Source organism: Embiotoca jacksoni, unplaced genomic scaffold (genome assembly GCF_022577435.1).
Source record: "Embiotoca jacksoni isolate LCO1_2020_lvr unplaced genomic scaffold, fEmbJac1.0.p SCAF_31, whole genome shotgun sequence".
Taxonomy (NCBI): Eukaryota; Metazoa; Chordata; class Actinopteri; family Embiotocidae; genus Embiotoca; species Embiotoca jacksoni.
This window is the reverse complement of record NW_027185383.1, coordinates 3,659,989-3,676,912: the sequence shown is the minus strand read 5'-3', so window position 1 is coordinate 3,676,912 and position 16,924 is coordinate 3,659,989. Positions and strand designations below refer to the sequence as shown.

Genomic DNA, 16,924 nt, shown 5'->3' with positions numbered 1-16,924 from the left:
CATTTTATCTGGGATTTATATTTCTATACTGTATGGTATTCATTAAGTGTTCCTTTCTATTTCAGCAGTATATTGTCGTCAAATATTTTCTATGCATTTCTTGTCATATAGCCTACAGTATGTTGCATGTTTTTGTGGTGCCTTTATGCTTTAGTGAGCCAAAGACAATTTTCCACTCTGGCCGACAAGTAATAGCCGATAGCATTATATTACATTCTTTTCTACTTATGCTTTGAAAAATGACATAAATGATTGGTTGATTATGAAAATGTAGGCTGTCATTTGACCAATCAATTAATGATGTCGGCTAAATTATATATTTAATAAAAAAAAATTTAAAAAGTAGGCCCTCTCGATGGCAATTCATGTTTTTTTAGCTGGATAGCAATGACAGGCAAGTCCTACGAGTCTGATATCAGTCACTGACTGATTGATAAAGTTGTATCATTGGTCGATCAAATGCCTAGACTTCCTGTATCAATTTAGAATTAAAAGCTCTCATTTCAAATTAAAAGCCGTCTGGTGTTTCATACACAGTCCAGCCTTACCCTTGGTTTTGACCTACTTTTGTTAAACCTCTTTTTGTAAAAAAAAAAATTACAACTTTCATCCCACAACTTGTTAAAATAATTGCTTCTGCGTTGTGCAGCCCATTGTCCATTGGTGTTTTCCCCACTGTCCCTGGCCACAGGTTCCTGTCACAATATGTGGTGAGAGTGGACCCAACTGCAGCACGGACAACAGTTGGATTACAGGTAAGAAGATTTATTTCCAGACAACAGGTTATCTGGCAAGTTGACTGTATGGTTCCCTTGGAATAATACAGCACGTCACAGAAGGTCGACTGTGTGGCGCCCGTGGCCCGACACAGGATAGCAGCCTTTACTCTTAACATTGGGATGATGTCAGAAAAATAAAACATATTTGAAATCGGTTAAAGAGTTAAAATAACAGACTGAATAACTGAATATTTTTGTTGTTGGGTTTTTTTTTCACATTGTTGCAATATTACAAGTGACCACTAGGAAAGGTCAGCAGCAAGGCTTAATGATGGTTCTGTATGAAGCTCTCTTAATAAAGCCATGAAATTCCAACTGAACTCTTGGCGAAGTAGTTGGATTGTCTGCAAATATTGGTACAAGTGTTTGATGAGGAGGTGGAATGGAATGAAACAGACAATATTTGTGTTGATGCTGCATTGTTTTGAAGCAGCATTATCTCTATTTCTACATGGTGGTCTTGCAACTTTTAAGTAAGTAAAAGATCTGAGTACTTTCCTTTCAGTCAGTGAAGTGCTCTTCCAATATCTTAATGGCCCAAATTAATCTGCGTCATCAGTGCACACATTAATAACACCCAGAAAAAAGAGACTAAGGTATTGTCATAAATATGCATATGCATAAAAGAAAAACTTAATAAACCAAGCATGGCACAAGTTATATTTATGTTACTATTAACTATAATTCAAAGAAAGATTGAAGTAAAATATAAATTTTGAGTCAGATAAACATAAAAGAGCTTCCCAAAAACTCAGACCTGCCATTAGTCAAAATTTGAATTTGTATACTATCCCCTTTTTCTCCCCCTCCCCCTCTCCACCTCTAACAATTTGTGTACAGTCCCTAAATCATTTCAGATTTACACTATGCATGTGGATTACCAGCTTGGCTGGGCCCCAGAGTAATGGCATTATATCATCTTAATTAGAAAAAAAAAATGCATATCTGCCTCTTTTCAGAAACAGAATTTAAAAAAAGCAACTTTCTAGGACTCTAAATTGTTTGTGATTATTACATAAACTACAATAATGCCATTACATTGAATTTAAGATCAATTGCATTACTTCTCAGTAACAATCCGTCCCAATCCTACCATCTCTCTCTGTCTCAAACACAAACACAAACACATCCTGCAATAATGAAATCCTGCACTCTGCTACTTTATAAAAACATTATGGGAGTTAACCTTATTTTTGAGCCAAACCAGCACATTCTTGTAGCTGCCCGCTGTTGTGGGAGCGGGAGAAAATGACAAAAGAAATGAAGGAATGAAGGTGAGGTTTAATTTATTCTGATTTATCAGTCCAATCACTGCTATGGAAAGTATATAGATCAAATGAAAAGTATAAATGGTATGAAAACATTTTAAAGAGAAAAGTTGCTGTTTTTCTTTTTATAGGTGCAATACGAAATCCTAAATAACAAATTTTGCAATAAATAAGTGACTCTGATAATTGTAAAAACTATTTTTTTAATCCATTGTGTCTATTCTGGGAGAATTAATGTCGGCATCTACTCGGAGATCTTCACACACTGAAGTGTTGCTAAGTAAAGCTCTTAGGACAGATTTAACTGTAAATTATGTTATAGAACTGATCGAGCAGTTTTATCTGCAGATATGATTGTGATGCACTTCAAGCTAGTTTCTCTTATATGATGCTCAGAGACAGTGAACTTATGCAACCATTGCAGCAGTGATAGTATACAGACACAGAGCTGGCTCTTCTCATGGGAGAGCTGATGATTTCCAAGAAACAGTGGAAGCCTTCCCCAGATCCCCACGTATCACTGAACCACACTCTGGGACGCATGTCTGCCAGCCTTTTCTCTTTCACTTGTTGTGTAATAAAAAAAAAATGAGAGGAAGGAAAGGAAATGAAAAGATGGATCAGACTTTGTTTTTAAAGGCCTCAGTGCAGAGTTTTGCCACTAGGGAGCGGCAGCGACTGGCTAAAGGACAATCCTCTGTTCTGCCTGTGTGTCCGTCTGCAAGCCTTTTTGTTGTCTCTCATTCAGCCTGTGATTATATTTGTATTGTGTTGATATAAACTGTACAAGGCAACAGGTAGAACTTCATGATACTGAAAATCCTCTTGTTTATTGCTAAACTTGTGATTTAATGTAATATTAGGTGAGATCACCCCACACTTCCTCTTTCAGTCCACCCTCATATGAACCATGTTCTGTTTGCAGATCGGTTGCTTGGCTCTCCGCTGCTTTACATTGCAAATACACCCGTGTTTACATTTGTTCCACACTGACAATGGTCACTACGGGTTACCTTGACTCACAACACAGGTAACCAATCAGACCTCACAGGATAAGGAAGGAGAGGGTGTGTGTGTGTGTGTGTGTGTGTGTGTGTGTGTGTGTGTGGAGGGGGGGGGGACTTAGTTCATTGGAAAAAAAACAAAAAAAAGAGGAAGTATGACATGACAAGGACTAAAGAGAAAAAGAAAAAATGAACACGATCTCCACTGACCATTGATCTAAAGTCTGTGCTGCACACTCGCTCTGCTGACCGGAAATTCACAGAAGGAAACTGATCCCAGGTCAGTAGGCAGATGAGGGTTCTGTGTTTGCCAAAAGTAATGAGAACAATTTCCGTTTCTCTCTTGGATCCTCCAGGCAGCTGCTGCTCTGTTACACACAGACACGAGCCATAAACACAAGGTAAGCACGCTGCTTATTCCATACAGTAGGCCATCTACTCTGTAGAGTCACAATACTTCAATCGACAAAGTAAAATAAGAGTAGGTCTTTGGGTGGCTGTATGTTGCATGACATGTGGTGAAGGGAAAGTGAAAGTACTGCTGAGAGAGCGGGGGTTTCTGATCATCACGCTGTTTTAAACTGCCAGAACATGTTTATTAGAAAAGACCTTTAAATGATTTATTTTCACTGACAGCTAAACCACTTACACATATCCGCACCAGGAAGGCTGTCAAAACATTGCTGCGACCACCTCCACCGATTCTCAATCTCCTGCTTTCGACACACACACGCACACACACACACACACACACATACATACATACACACACAGACAGACACACGCACACACACAGACACACTATATTTCACTGTGTTCATTTAACAAGGCCCGGTTACCCCAAGCAACAACAGGGGCTTATCAGCTGCTCCCCCACTTGCCATACTGTTATCAGCCTGGCCTAGTTCACACAACACACACGCACACACACACTCTCTGCCCCTTTCTGTCAAACACACCCGTACTCGCTCTATCTCAGTCTCTGACTCTCCCTCTCACACACACACACACACACACACACACACACACACACACACACACACACACACACGCACACACACACTCACACACACACACAAACGCATAAACTGGGGAATGAATGTTATGGGGGGCTTATCAGTGTCCTTAGGGGCCTGGCAGCCACTTCACAGGCTCAGATCCCAGTGCCGAGGCCACAGAGACAAACCTATGTGACCAGAGTGCAGATGAACAAAGGCTCTATACTGCTGAAGAGTCCTCTATAGAGGCAGCAGGCTGCAGGGCACGCTGACAATGAACACATACACGTGGCACAATGCAGACAGCGGTGGCTACCACTCAAAGAACAGAAAAAGGTCTTAAACGCAGGAATTCAGTCAGCCTGTTACATCAGATCCGTTAACTCTCATTGTCTTGTTCACTTCTGCAAAACACAAAATGCGAGCCGCGTCCTTCATGTTTTGTTCCGCCTTCACTGACATTGAAGTAAAGCGTGACAGCCTGCCATCTGCGTATATCTAGATCCTGATTTTCAGGTTAGGAGGTGTAAAGTATTTGTCAGTTTAGTAGGTTCAACTTGCATTTCAACCTGTCAGGAACACACAGAATGAGTCTATAACCAAAATTTTAAGAATATATATATCTTAAAATATATTGGGATACCACAAAGGCCATCAAGACCATGACATTTTTGACCATTAACTCAATTAACTGACAATTAATTGTCATTAATTGTAATTGGCAATTTAATTGTCATTTGGTCATTTTATGCCACTATTACTGCAATAGAGTTAAAGTTGAATAATAGGATTTAATAATATGTAGCCTGTACATATACAAAATCAATGATGTTAATGTCAACAGATGCTCACTGAGTTGCGGTCGGTTTATGGCGCTAAATCTCCAATCGTGTCATGTTAAACAGAGCAGAAGAAGGAGGTGCAATAAGGTGATAATGTAAAAATTGTGACAGGTCTAGATAGAACTTAACAGTGACTACAGACTGGAAACCCTGTTTCACATGAAGGTCTGCACAGCCACTCTGAAGAGTGGACCAACCGGTGACCAGTGAGTGTGGCTCAGTACGATGATGCTGAAGTCAAAGGTTTGTTTCAAAATGTAGTTGCAAGGATAGTGGTGGTGGTGGTGGTGGAGCTTGATGAAGTGATATGAACACTTGTAACGATGCTCGCAGATATCTGGTAACTGAAGCCGGAGCAAGAAAAATACCTTAAATTGGGGGAAAAAAAAAAAAGTATGTGATGGTCATTTACCAACATGGAGTCGTAGTCTGCTCACATTAGTCTTGTTTATAGCTTGGTGAGCTTCGGCATGCAACAACAGTCATATGGTGGCCAATGCTGATTGGTTAAAGGCTGCTCCAGTAGTTTCAAAATCTACGCCCACTAGGATGCGATGACTAGAAAGTATTCCCAATGGAGCGTCGCCAGACCCATATATTTAAGAAGTAAATTTGGGCATGCAAACATCAGGCCAGCTCATTTCCTCTGGAAATAATTTAAAATAATTAAAAACTAATAGTGACACAAATAGTGTCTTTAAATTGCTTGATTTGAACAGTCTAATACCCAACATGTTAACCCTACTAAAAATAGCAAATATTCACACTTCAGACCATTATGCTTGAAAATGATTTAAATAATTAACTGATGATGTTATGAAACTGTAAACTGATAGTTAATTTTCTGTCCATCAGCTAGAGGCTCCAGCTCTACTCTCCTCTAAAATCAAGTTTTGATTGTGACAAGGACAAACAAGGACTACTTTTTCCTTTCTGACTTTAAAATCTTCTCGTGCTGTCAGGAGTAAACTATCCTCCATTTCACTCAGGTCCAACCAAAATCGTGCGGGTGCCAAATGACATCAAAGGAAGTCAAAAATGAGAAGGCCACTGCTGGCACAGATGTTGGCAGTGGTTTGGCAGCACAACTCAGGAAGCATCATGAGCACTCATGAGCTGTGCTTCCTGTGTGATAACTGACCAAAAACATGTTGTGCCTCTATCGCTCTCTCACACACACACACAAAGACAAAGACACACACTTATATTCCCCCTCATTTTGGCAGCTAAGGGTTTAAAAAACAAAACAAAAAAACCGAGGAACTGTGAGACTAGCGAGGCTCTTTTAACCAAAACGGAGGATTAATGGGATTAAAATGTAGGAGCTTGGCGATTAGGATTAATTCCTTAAAAGCAATTTATTCACAGCGCAAGATCTATTGTACACAAAACCTAAATGCTGGCATGAGCCTCAGAACAAAGGGGCTGAAGGTAAGTGTAGGTGTGGCAACACTGTCCACAACTTAAATTTGACACTTGTGAGGGGGAGGCAGCTCGAGAAGAGACTAAATTCACTCAAAGGTTAGCTTTAACCTAATTAAACGAGGAGGGCGGAGGAGCAGCGAGGGTCGACGGACTGAGACGGCGAAGTGAGAGGAAGAAGAGCGAGCAATTCAAAGGTATCAACGGTGTTGTGACCGCAGGAGGGAGGAGGAGAGAAAAGACGAGCGAGGAGGAGAAAGTGAGGGGGAGCGAGTTGGTGTTGTAGTTTTTTTCTGAACGTCCCCTTCACGGTCATGTTGTGAGGAATGTGCACATAACGGCCCTGAAACCATGAACGTTGTGCAAAAACGTTGTGATGTCTCAAGTTCAACACCAGCTGCCTCCCCCCTTACATGCAACACACACACACACACACACAAATATACACAAACACACAAAGGCACACAGAAGCACACATTGCAGTGCAAACGCTTCCTTCCTGTTGCTGGTTGAGCCCAGTTTAGAAGCAAGATAAGCGCAGAAGAAAGAAATACTTGCAAAATGAGATGCTGTTTTTTTTCTGCATCTCACACCAGAGGGACCTCATTTCTTTATTTGATGAACATTTGGATATTTCATTAAACTTTTTCTCCACCTACAGGTGTGGCCTCGCTGTTTGTTTGGCCTCTAACGGCTCTCCGACTTCCCACCTGACACACATTGTGTTTCTGTTCTCCTCTGGCAGGTTCAGTCAGACCACAGGACAGTTTAGCAGCCCCCACTTCCTCATCGAGAGTCGCAGCGCTGAGCGAACATGAACTTCCTGTGACGCCTCTGTGTCCCTGGTCAATAAGTATAGTCACTGTTGAGCTGCGCTGCATGGAAAGACACCGTCTTCATCGCATCCAGGGGAGAAGCTCTCCGGTAGATCAACGCTGACAGTCACCTGCTGTTTATCGGGGTTATCGAGAACTGGATCTGTCTGGATTCAACGACGCATCAGACCTGTTCAGTTACCAACAGTCCTCATAGGAAAGCTGTGATGCTGTTTTTATGCAATTAGAGTTGTGTAAAAGATATTCAGCCATGCTACAGCAGTCCGAGCTCATCTTTGACTTTGCCAGTGACCATTTTAACGTGTTACAGGTGAGTCAGCCTGCAGAATAGATCAACTTCTTTTTGCGTGCGTGTGTGTGTCTGTGTGTGTCTGTCTGTGTGTGTGTGTGTGTGTGTGTGTGTGTGTGTGTGTTTGTGTGTGTTTGTGTGTTGGGGCAGAGCTGGCTTGTTGCGCAACACAAATTTCCAGAGTAATCTGACAAATTGTGACCTGATCTCATCTCATCTCATTTTCTGTGTTGCAGATGGGGGGTCACTTAGATTACCCTGCTGTGATTGTGGAGCAGGTTCCCCATGCACACCTGCTCTCATACTCAGGTCTGGCGTGTGAACAGGCACAGACAGAGGAGGATCACCAGCACCTGCTCAAAGGTCAACACGCGTACACAACTCAGCCTTTCTTGACATGTCACATTTCCTGATTGAAGCCCACCTGCCGTCTCGGCGCTGGTGGATATTTAACAGTGAAACCTTAGTTGAGTGAAGTTTCTAATCAAGTCTACGATCAGAGAAAGCCTTGCCTTGCACATGCGCAGTCGTCGCCCTCGCACATGGACCACCCTCTGCAAAAATTTCAGGAAGTGAAACAAAACATTCCTGGCTCGTTCCTGGGAAACACAGTTAATGAATCACATTAGGATGTAGACGTGGTCCAATGTGGCTGCAGCACACATGGTATAGCTCGTTCCTCGCCGGTGCTGGGAGTTCAAAGTAAGTTACGTCGCCGTGTCGGGTCGTGTTTGCGTCAGCGTCGTGTCTGGAGGGAGCAGCGAGGCTCGCTTAACTGAGCTAACGGTAACAAAGCAGACAGCTGTGGAGCCTTTACTTTCAAATTACAACCTTTTCTGGGACAGTAGCTCACCTCCTGTGTGTTTCTTTGAGCGAGGCCGTTTGTTTTGACAGGCTGCGGGCTGCTTTTCTCGGCGGTAGTGTTTTGAGTCCACGGCAAACAGCTGTTAGCTTGCAGATGTTTTCTCACCTCATGAATAACAACACACTTCCTTCTGCGTGATGTTTATCCTCGAGGACGTTCATGTGGCAAAATATATGCTGTTGGATATGATGTGATTACAGCAGCTCGTAGCTGTTAGAAGTGTTTGTGTGGAGGTAAGAGCACTGTGAGCAGAGAAACATCAGTCGGTCAGAAACTCGACCACGATGCGCAGAAGGATAATAAAAAAACACTTTACTGCGCACGTAGCGAAATTCAGTGGTGCAAAAAAAAGTGACGCAAAAAAAAAGTTGGTTACTCATTGATTGAATCCAAGGACAAATAACTACTGAACTAGACCATCTAGTTAGGCTATTAAAGGGTCAATTCACTCAAACACATGCAAAAAAAAAAAAGGTCAAAACCTTGTCTAGGGCTGTACTGTGTATGATAAGCTTTTAATTTTAAAGGAGGGTTTTTTTGCTGAAATAAATACAGGAGGTTGTAGCATTCAGCTAACCAATGGTAAGCCTCATCAGTTAGTCATTTGTGCCAAAATGTGTTTAGAGTCACATATTAAGTTACTGACACCGACCATTTTGATTGCATGTATGTGTCACACTGTCATGTATGGAAACATGCAGTGTTCTATAAGTATCTGGATAATTTGTTCAAAACAGTCCACAAACTATGAAACAAGGACACTTCTGACCCTCAACGGTCGCCATAATAGTTATGTAGCCTAAAGGGAGGGACTGGAGGCTGTGGCTCAGACGGTAGAGAGGGTCGCACACCAATCAGAAGGTTGGTGGTTCGATCCCCAGCTCCTCCTGTCCACATGCCTAAGTGTCCTTGAGCAAGACACTGAACCCTAAGTTGCAGTGTGTGAATGTGCTCCTGATGGCAGCACCTTGCATGGTGACCTGTCTCATTAGTGTGTGAATGGGAAAACCATGTTAAAGCGCTTTGAGACCGAAAGGTGATAAAGCGCTATACAAGTACAGACCATTTACCGCCGAAGTAGGCCAATTTGCATCCTTCCCTTAGTACTTTTACATGTTGTACAGTACCTGTTAAGTACACTTACTTGAATGGTGCGTGATTTTTGACAGTGTAGTTTTGGCTCAAATCAAACACTGCTGTTGTGCACTTAACGGTAATGATGACTGCAACATTTGAACGTGTCACCCGCCAATATATCTGATAGCTTTGTTTGGTCATTTGAATGAGATATTAAAGATTTTTTTCCACCCTTTGTTTTACACACACAATAATCATACTGATGGATTTTATCTAACAACAGCAATATGGTACTTTATGTAAAATATACGCTTTTATGTGGATGGTACAACATTGCTAAGTGTAATGTTTTGCTGCACAACTGCAGCTTCCTTGGCCACCAACTTCAGCAGTTTGAAAATAAATCGACGGTCCCTCCTCTTCCACCACAGTGGGGGCCGTTGAAGTTGAGAGGTCTCCAGCGTTTCAGTCCAACATCCTGTTACTGCAGTGCACTGCATGTTGTTACATGTGCAAATTTGGACACAGCCTCTCACTCAGCGTCAGACATTGGTGCATTGAAGGCTCGCCTGTGTTGCGGTCCAGCTATCAAACATGTTCTCACTTCCTTCCAGTGCTGTGAACCTCACACAGGGTTCATCTGCAATTTGAGTTATCACTTATATCACTTGCCATAAAAAAAACAACCTGTTCCTGCTGCAATGATCTGACTGCATAGAACACACTTTTGTTTACCACCAATATGTGTCAGTTCCAGCACCATAATTACAAGCCGTGTGAAAACACAAACAGGGTCTTTGAAAGTAATGGATAAACTTAAAAATTAGCAGCTTCTGCCACTCAAGTGTCAGTAATGCAGACTGACTACTGGCTAAAACAGCTGTCTATAAAATCCTGCACCTTAACACGGACAGCAACTGGATCTCTGTCTTATAAGAATCCACATATGCAGCCATAGATAGCAGCCACTGTTATCTCTAATGTCTCACTATTGAACAATTTCTGTGAAGCCCACCACATCTACTGAAGGGGTGCAAAGAGGAGACACTTGATTTACTCTAATGCTGTGGTCTGATTATGCAGAGGATCGGGGACTTGCATCTGGGAAGAGATTTGCTGTTGAATGTTTTAAAAATGCTCGAGCACCACAAATGAAAGCCCTTCTCTAACTGTTGTATTGGATAAACAGCAGCAATCTCTGAGGTAGAAATGATCGAACCTAATCTGTCTGCACTGCTAGAGCCCACTAGAGGGGAGAGAATGTGTTTGGGTGAGCTGACCCTTTAAAGTCAAGCTTTATCTTCAGTCTTTCTCACGTTTAATTCTCCTCGTACTACACACAGCCCTCCTCCATCCTCTGAAGGTGTTTTTGTATCTTCCTCCCTTCTCTGTGGTCTGCAGTGGAGCCATATGAGAGCGGCGAGGAGGAGATCATGGAGACACTTGTTGCTGCTGACTCGCTTCTCAACATGGACTGTGCAGATACCCTGTCCCTGGAGCAGCACTACTGTAAGCCCCCCCCCCCACACACACACACACACACACGCCTGAGTGAACACCACTCGCATGCATGCTTAACCGAGTGAAGTGACTCCCAGTGAAGATGTCCCAGTACTGTGCTTTTTGATGTAGGACATGTTTTGACTGCAATATGTTATTTTTAGACATGGTGGTCACCGTGCTGTTCTCTTTCATTACATCTATTTAATCCCCCCCCCCCGCAGCCCAGACCTTCTTACCGTCACTGGGTGATGTCATCACTACTCCTGTTACCCAGGTGACCGTGTCAGCAGAGGGGGTTGTGGGAGCCGTTGATCAGCCACAATGGCACTCGTCGCATACAAAGAAACCTGCGACACAGCTGCAGTCCAGAAAGAGAAGTCAGTCACTTTTATAGTTTATCAGCTCATCTGAGGGGGAGTTTATGGCTTGTGGTTTGTACAGAATATTTGTAAATGATGTTTTTGTGCCCATGCAGGTAGAAAACCTCGACATCGCAGGGCAGAGTCTCCCACACCAGAGATTACAGTGAAGAAGGACAAGTACAACAAAGGTATTGTCAAACATGACAGAAGTCGTTTTTAAGAACCCATGGCCTCGATCACATGGGCTCAGCAAGAACTGTGATTGGCTGCTTGAGTTTTTCTCTATTTAGGTCTGATGCTGGTTGAGTTTGTTGAGAATAACATTGGGGAAGTTAAACAAGTGATTACACAACTAACCTATCACAGCTCTTCAGCTTCTATTCAGAGACACCAACCTTCACGAAAGGTGGATCAATAAGTCCCGAGACTGATCCTGTTGTGCGTGAACTGAGTACAGCACTGTGACTTGCACGCAGCACAAAGAAGCTGTAATTTTGTTTGTAAATGTAACAAATGTCGTTGCTTGATCAAAATCAGTCCCTGAGTTACACATGCTTTTGTGAGAAGGGATCCGGGTGTGTTGACGATTCTTTACACACCTGAAACGTGAGCACAGAGTGCACATCAAAGTTTGTGACAAGTTTTTGGGGAACAGAAATGAGCCAAATCTGGTGAGAAGAGGTGGTGGGGAGCGACAGTTGTGTTGTTGTGGTTGAGATACTTGTACGTTTTCAATGCGCTGTTGTGAGCGTGCGTTTGGTAATGTTGGAGAACTAAATTGACATTGTGCCCCAGTTCAGGTTGTTTGCACTGAATATTTTCCCTCAGACACCTCAGAACGTCACAGTTGAACTCTGCGTGGACAGTCTGACCCTGAGGGATGAATTCAAGGTGCACCACCCAGTGAATGTAAAAGGTGCTGATGCGCCTTTTTCAGTTTTGGATGGTGATGTTCTGCTACTTGGAAAACACAAATATCACTCAAAACACCTCGGGCGGCTCAATATTTCACTGCCGTAGGCTTCCTTAGCTTCCTTTCCTTTTAAGGGTCACTGTTTTCATTTTCTAGAGTTTGACACAAAATTTGATGTGCACCCACTGGTCATGTCAACGGAGAAATCGTAGACACACTGGACCAGCTCAGTTCAACTCGGGTGCTGATGATGATCAAATAATAGAATTTGTAACACTTCAGGTTCTCCGTGCACGTCACAGTGCTGCACTCAGTTTGAGCACAACAGGAGCAGTCTCTGAACTTATTGTTCCACCCTCGTAAGTTACCTGGTTGTAACTGAAGATGCAGTCCACCGTTAATCAGTAGCACAAAGTGAAAGGATGTATTGAAAATACAGCATGATCCGATCCAGTGTTACTATCAGTGGGCGAAATCCGACCCTCGGCTATAATTCGAAGGCTGAATGCAAATGTCTGGACATCAGTGCTCTGAGAGGACTCGAAGCACCTTCCCAGGAAGTCCGATTCAGATTCAGACAACTTTACTGATCATAAGAAAGGCAATTAATTTGCAACTTACCCAGTCTATACACACAACTTTAAACACTCACAAATTTGTCAGAGGCAACATATCAACATACATAGGTTGACACGTGGAAAGGAGCAGCGGTATCAAAAACTGCATTAGATGATGAGTCTGTGAGTGCTGTCCAAACCCGCAATTCATCCAGACAACAAGGGGCCTCAAGTGCCCTTCCTGCAGAGTCCTGAAGAGTCTGCTTGGGGTGCAGACTCTACTTTCATTACCACCAATTCATTGCAAAATGGACTTTGTTTTTCCAATTAAAGACTAAAAATCAGAACTTCTTGTGAATGTGAATCCAACCTCATCATGATACACGTATATGTAGAAGTAAAGGCAACAGAGGGAGTCCAAATGCCTTTTCTTATTATAGTCTTTAAGCCTGTATATCAGCAGCTTATGCAGCCTTGCACTGTCGTGTCTCACAGTCAGTCTGTTAGGGATCATACCACAAGTCCAGAGGTTGGACATTTGGATTCAGCCAGGGCCAACAGCAGGGACTCCCCTTCACTTCACTTTTTCAACATGGTCTTCACAAAAGTTATTAAACCCTCGTGACTCCTCTTCTGACGTCACGTTTCCTGTGTTTGTGCTGCAGGAGGAAACACTCTCTACCTGTGGCAGTTCCTGATGGAGCTGCTGCAGGACAGACAAGTCTGTCCCCGCTACATCAAATGGACTAATCCCCATGCTGGCATCTTCAAGCTGGTCAACTCCAAAGCCGTGGCCAGGCTCTGGGGGAAACACAAAAACAAACCGGATATGAATTATGAGACAATGGGCCGAGCACTCAGGTACAACACGACTGCTTTAAAATGGAACCGTAACGTTGGCATGCATATATTTGTTCTTTACTTGGGTGAAAACACATCTGGGTCTTGTTTCCCAAAGTTGATCCATCTTTAAAGTCCAGAGGGTTTTCTGAGAGGATTCATAGGAACAACTATTTTACATGACTTTCACAAAGCAGGACTCAAAGCAAGTACAGTGAATGCTCTTAAAAGTTTCATAAAATTGGCTTATAATTCTGCCTTCATGTCTGTATTTGATCCATACACTGATCAGTCATAACATTAAAACCACTGACCGGTTAAGTATAACAAAACAGTCCAGCAATCAATCCTCCCTTGTGGTGACTTTTTTTTAATGCTCATTTTGGAGACTGTAATTTGTGGTGCTGTTGAACCGCACTGTTGAATACCGAGAGGTATTTCTCATTTATTTTCAACCCAGTGCAGAACAAAACATACAGAACACCTCTCAGTATAACCCAACACAGCTCATCAGCACCACAAATTACAGGCTCCAAAATTATCATTAAAATGAATCAATAACTGTCTCAGTCAGATTGAATAAGAACTGAACATTATAATTTTATGGAGGATTTATTGCTGGACTGTTGTATTGCTTTTTATGCTTCAACTGACTTTGGTTTTAATGTTAATACGCAGTGCATACTCCAAGTGAGTATCAAAGCAGTTGGAAACAGAACATTGTTATTTCAGTCAGATGGGGTTGAAGTAAATACATAAATACAAAAAATTAAATAAATATATTTAATTTGTTTGGTGTATTTTTTTAATTTTCATTTAACAGAGTCAGTGAACATGATGAAAGACCTTAACGTATAAACTTACAAATTTATGGGCGAGTAGGCTGCAACTTCTTAGAATCATCTTAGTTTTAAGATGCATGTGACAAGCAGAGCCCTGATGGTTTGATATTCCTGGTTCTTAAATTCTGACCCAACACACTGCTTGATTAATGTTTGTTAATGCAGAACCGTTGTCTTCATGCAGGTACTACTACCAGAGGGGCATACTGAACAAGGTTGAAGGCCAGCGGCTCGTCTACCAGTTCACCTCTCTGCCCAAAGACATGATTTATATCACAGAAGGAGATGGCTTCAAAGAGGAGGAAGATGACGACCCCGATGACAACGACGATGTCGTGACCGACGACTCCGACAGTACAATATCGTCCAGTGACCATTCGGTGGACGAGGAAGACTCTCACCCGCCGCAAAAGAAAGCGGTCACTGCCCGAGCCGCGGCCCCGCAGCGGACCAGGTCGGCTCCGAGGCCGTCAGCCCAACGCGATACAGTCCTGCGACCCGCCAGCAACAGTTTGATCCAGGAGCAGCATTTGCCCATCGTGTCTGCCGAGATGCTGCGGACGCTCCAGAACCTGCAGAAGGTCCAGTCTCTGCAGCCCGCCGGTCACGCCTCAGTCTTCAAAACCGCTCAGCTGCTGGGGAGCATGTGTGAACGACAGGCTGCCACCGAGGTGGATAGGAAAGGTGCCCCGCAGACGCCTGATGAAAAGTTACATCCAGGACAGAAAACTCCACAGCTGGTGTTTCTGACGAGCTCCGACCAATAATGACCAACACCTAAACACACACACAGATGCTCACACACTCCACTGACTCAGGACCACTTACACAGCTGCACTTTGCAGGGCAGCATCCGCACACCAGTGCTGTTATTTCTCAAGTGTGAAAAAAAGTGGGAGTTTTGATCCAGAATTGATTTTTATATTTTAAAATGTGTCATGAATCAGTAGCTCCTCATGACATCTGACAGGAAACCAAAATCTCAGTAAAGGCAGACTATGAGAAGTCATGTCCTGTAAGTCAGCCTTCTGTGGTTTATGTTGCCTTTAACAATACAAGACACCAAAGACAGACATGCACTGGAATCGACAGCCTCTCTGCAGACACATCCTCTGCTTGCACTTCAGCTCCAGAATCATGGAGCCAATTACCCGATCAGCACACTGTGCCCTCCTTCTCTGTCTTTACTCTCGCTCTTTCCTACCACTTTGTTTTTTTTTTTTTTTTTTGTTTTTTTTTTATAATCCTATCACACACCGAATCATTCCTTTACCTTGAAAAGTGGCTTTTGCACTAATGTTTACCCCTGCTGTATGTTTCTTGTCTAAGTGCCTGAAGGTCTCAGTCCATCCTGTCCCTGCTTCCTCTGTTCCTGGTTATCACGAGGTTATTGAGGGAAAACATTCCATATTATTATTATTATTATTATTATTATTTTTTATTATTATTGTTTTTGTAAGATTAATGAATTATGTTTGTGTTGTGGAATGTTTAAAAAAAACAAGGGATCACTGTTATTTCTAGAATAGTAGTTCAGCACTGTTGCTGTTTATTGTTTGTGTATCTACACTTTGTTTTCTTGACAATCACCAGTGAGAAGCTCTTGTAGCCTCTTTGCCTTCCATAGATTTCTACTATTTAGCCTCTCTGCAATGCACACATCCTGCTTTGTTATTGTACGTATATAAATGCATATATACACCTGTAAAGCCTTCATATCCGTATGTATTGTATGTTATATACTGTATGTCTGTGATAGTGCTCGACTTGTGCTTTGTTGCCATTTAATCTCTCAGGTTCATCAACTTTTTTTTGTACTGCAAAGACTATATATTCTATGCAGGGAGTACAACTTCTGGCCTTTAATGAAGTAATTTGTTTCTTCAGTTTGTCTTAATATAGCCTCACACAGTCAGCCAACAAAGCTCACATCACTCCAAATGAAAACTGACCTTGTAAGAATTTGTCTGTCTCAGTTGAGAGACGCTTAAACAGTAAATGTGCCTTTAACCTGCTGGGAACCCCATATGCAAAACTTGTTTTCACTTTATTAGGCTTTTTATTTTAAATCCCCCTCACTTTGCTTTATCTGAAGGTCTCTTGATGCTGTATGTTTTACTGATGTGGATTTGTAAGATTTCTAAGCTTAAAGCAGAGGGGGAGGGGGAGTTTCTGTTGCTTTTATTTGTGTGTTTCTACGTGTTTGCTTTCACGCAGTCTGAAGGTGTTGAAAAAAGTAATGTCCTCTATATAAAATAAATTTAAATTTGTCTTTGTGGGAAATCCATCTTCACTCTTTTATTGACCCATGTAGTTTACAAGCACCAGCAGTCACAAGTAACAGTGCATTCACTAAAGTACTTTGGAGGTACTTATCCTACTTTATAGCACATTTCAGTCAAGCATGAAGAACTACTGAAGTATTTTTTACTTAATTTTCTGACACCCATGTTCACTAGTTATTTAGCATATTGAAAATGTACATATAAAACATGCAATCACATTGTAAAGTATTATATTATGTAGA

The 16,924-nt window shown here is 42.3% G+C and overlaps 1 protein-coding gene across 5 annotated transcripts; it reads left to right on the top strand.

The window, feature by feature from the left end:
• The first annotated feature begins 3,164 nt into the window (after nt 1-3,164).
• Nucleotides 3,165-16,684, top strand: LOC138207326 (ETS-related transcription factor Elf-1-like). Of its 5 annotated transcripts, XM_069164480.1 has the most exons (9): nt 3,165-3,331; nt 3,408-3,452; nt 7,059-7,459; nt 7,675-7,801; nt 10,782-10,889; nt 11,105-11,260; nt 11,359-11,433; nt 13,381-13,576; nt 14,582-16,684. In XM_069164480.1, exons 3-9 carry the CDS (start codon nt 7,367-7,369, stop codon nt 15,162-15,164), a joined length of 1,338 nt encoding a protein of 445 aa, XP_069020581.1. In that variant the 5' UTR covers nt 3,165-3,331; nt 3,408-3,452; nt 7,059-7,366; the 3' UTR covers nt 15,165-16,684. The 5 variants fall into 5 exon arrangements, with proteins under 5 accessions (XP_069020581.1, XP_069020582.1, XP_069020580.1 ...); XM_069164481.1 differs by lacking the exon at nt 3,408-3,452; XM_069164479.1 differs by having other exon boundaries at nt 3,165-3,452.
• Nucleotides 16,685-16,924: the final 240 nt, after the last annotated feature.

Bases quoted from the DNA above. Each gene is read 5' to 3' on its own strand.
- LOC138207326 (XM_069164481.1), top strand. From the start codon at position 7,367: ATGCAATTAGAGTTGTGTAAAAGATATTCAGCCATGCTACAGCAGTCC. The intron at 7,460-7,674 runs GTGAGTCAGCCT...TCTGTGTTGCAG, and splicing joins ACCATTTTAACGTGTTACAG to ATGGGGGGTCACTTAGATTA. The intron at 10,890-11,104 runs GTAAGCCCCCCC...CCCCCCCCGCAG, and splicing joins GTCCCTGGAGCAGCACTACT to CCCAGACCTTCTTACCGTCA.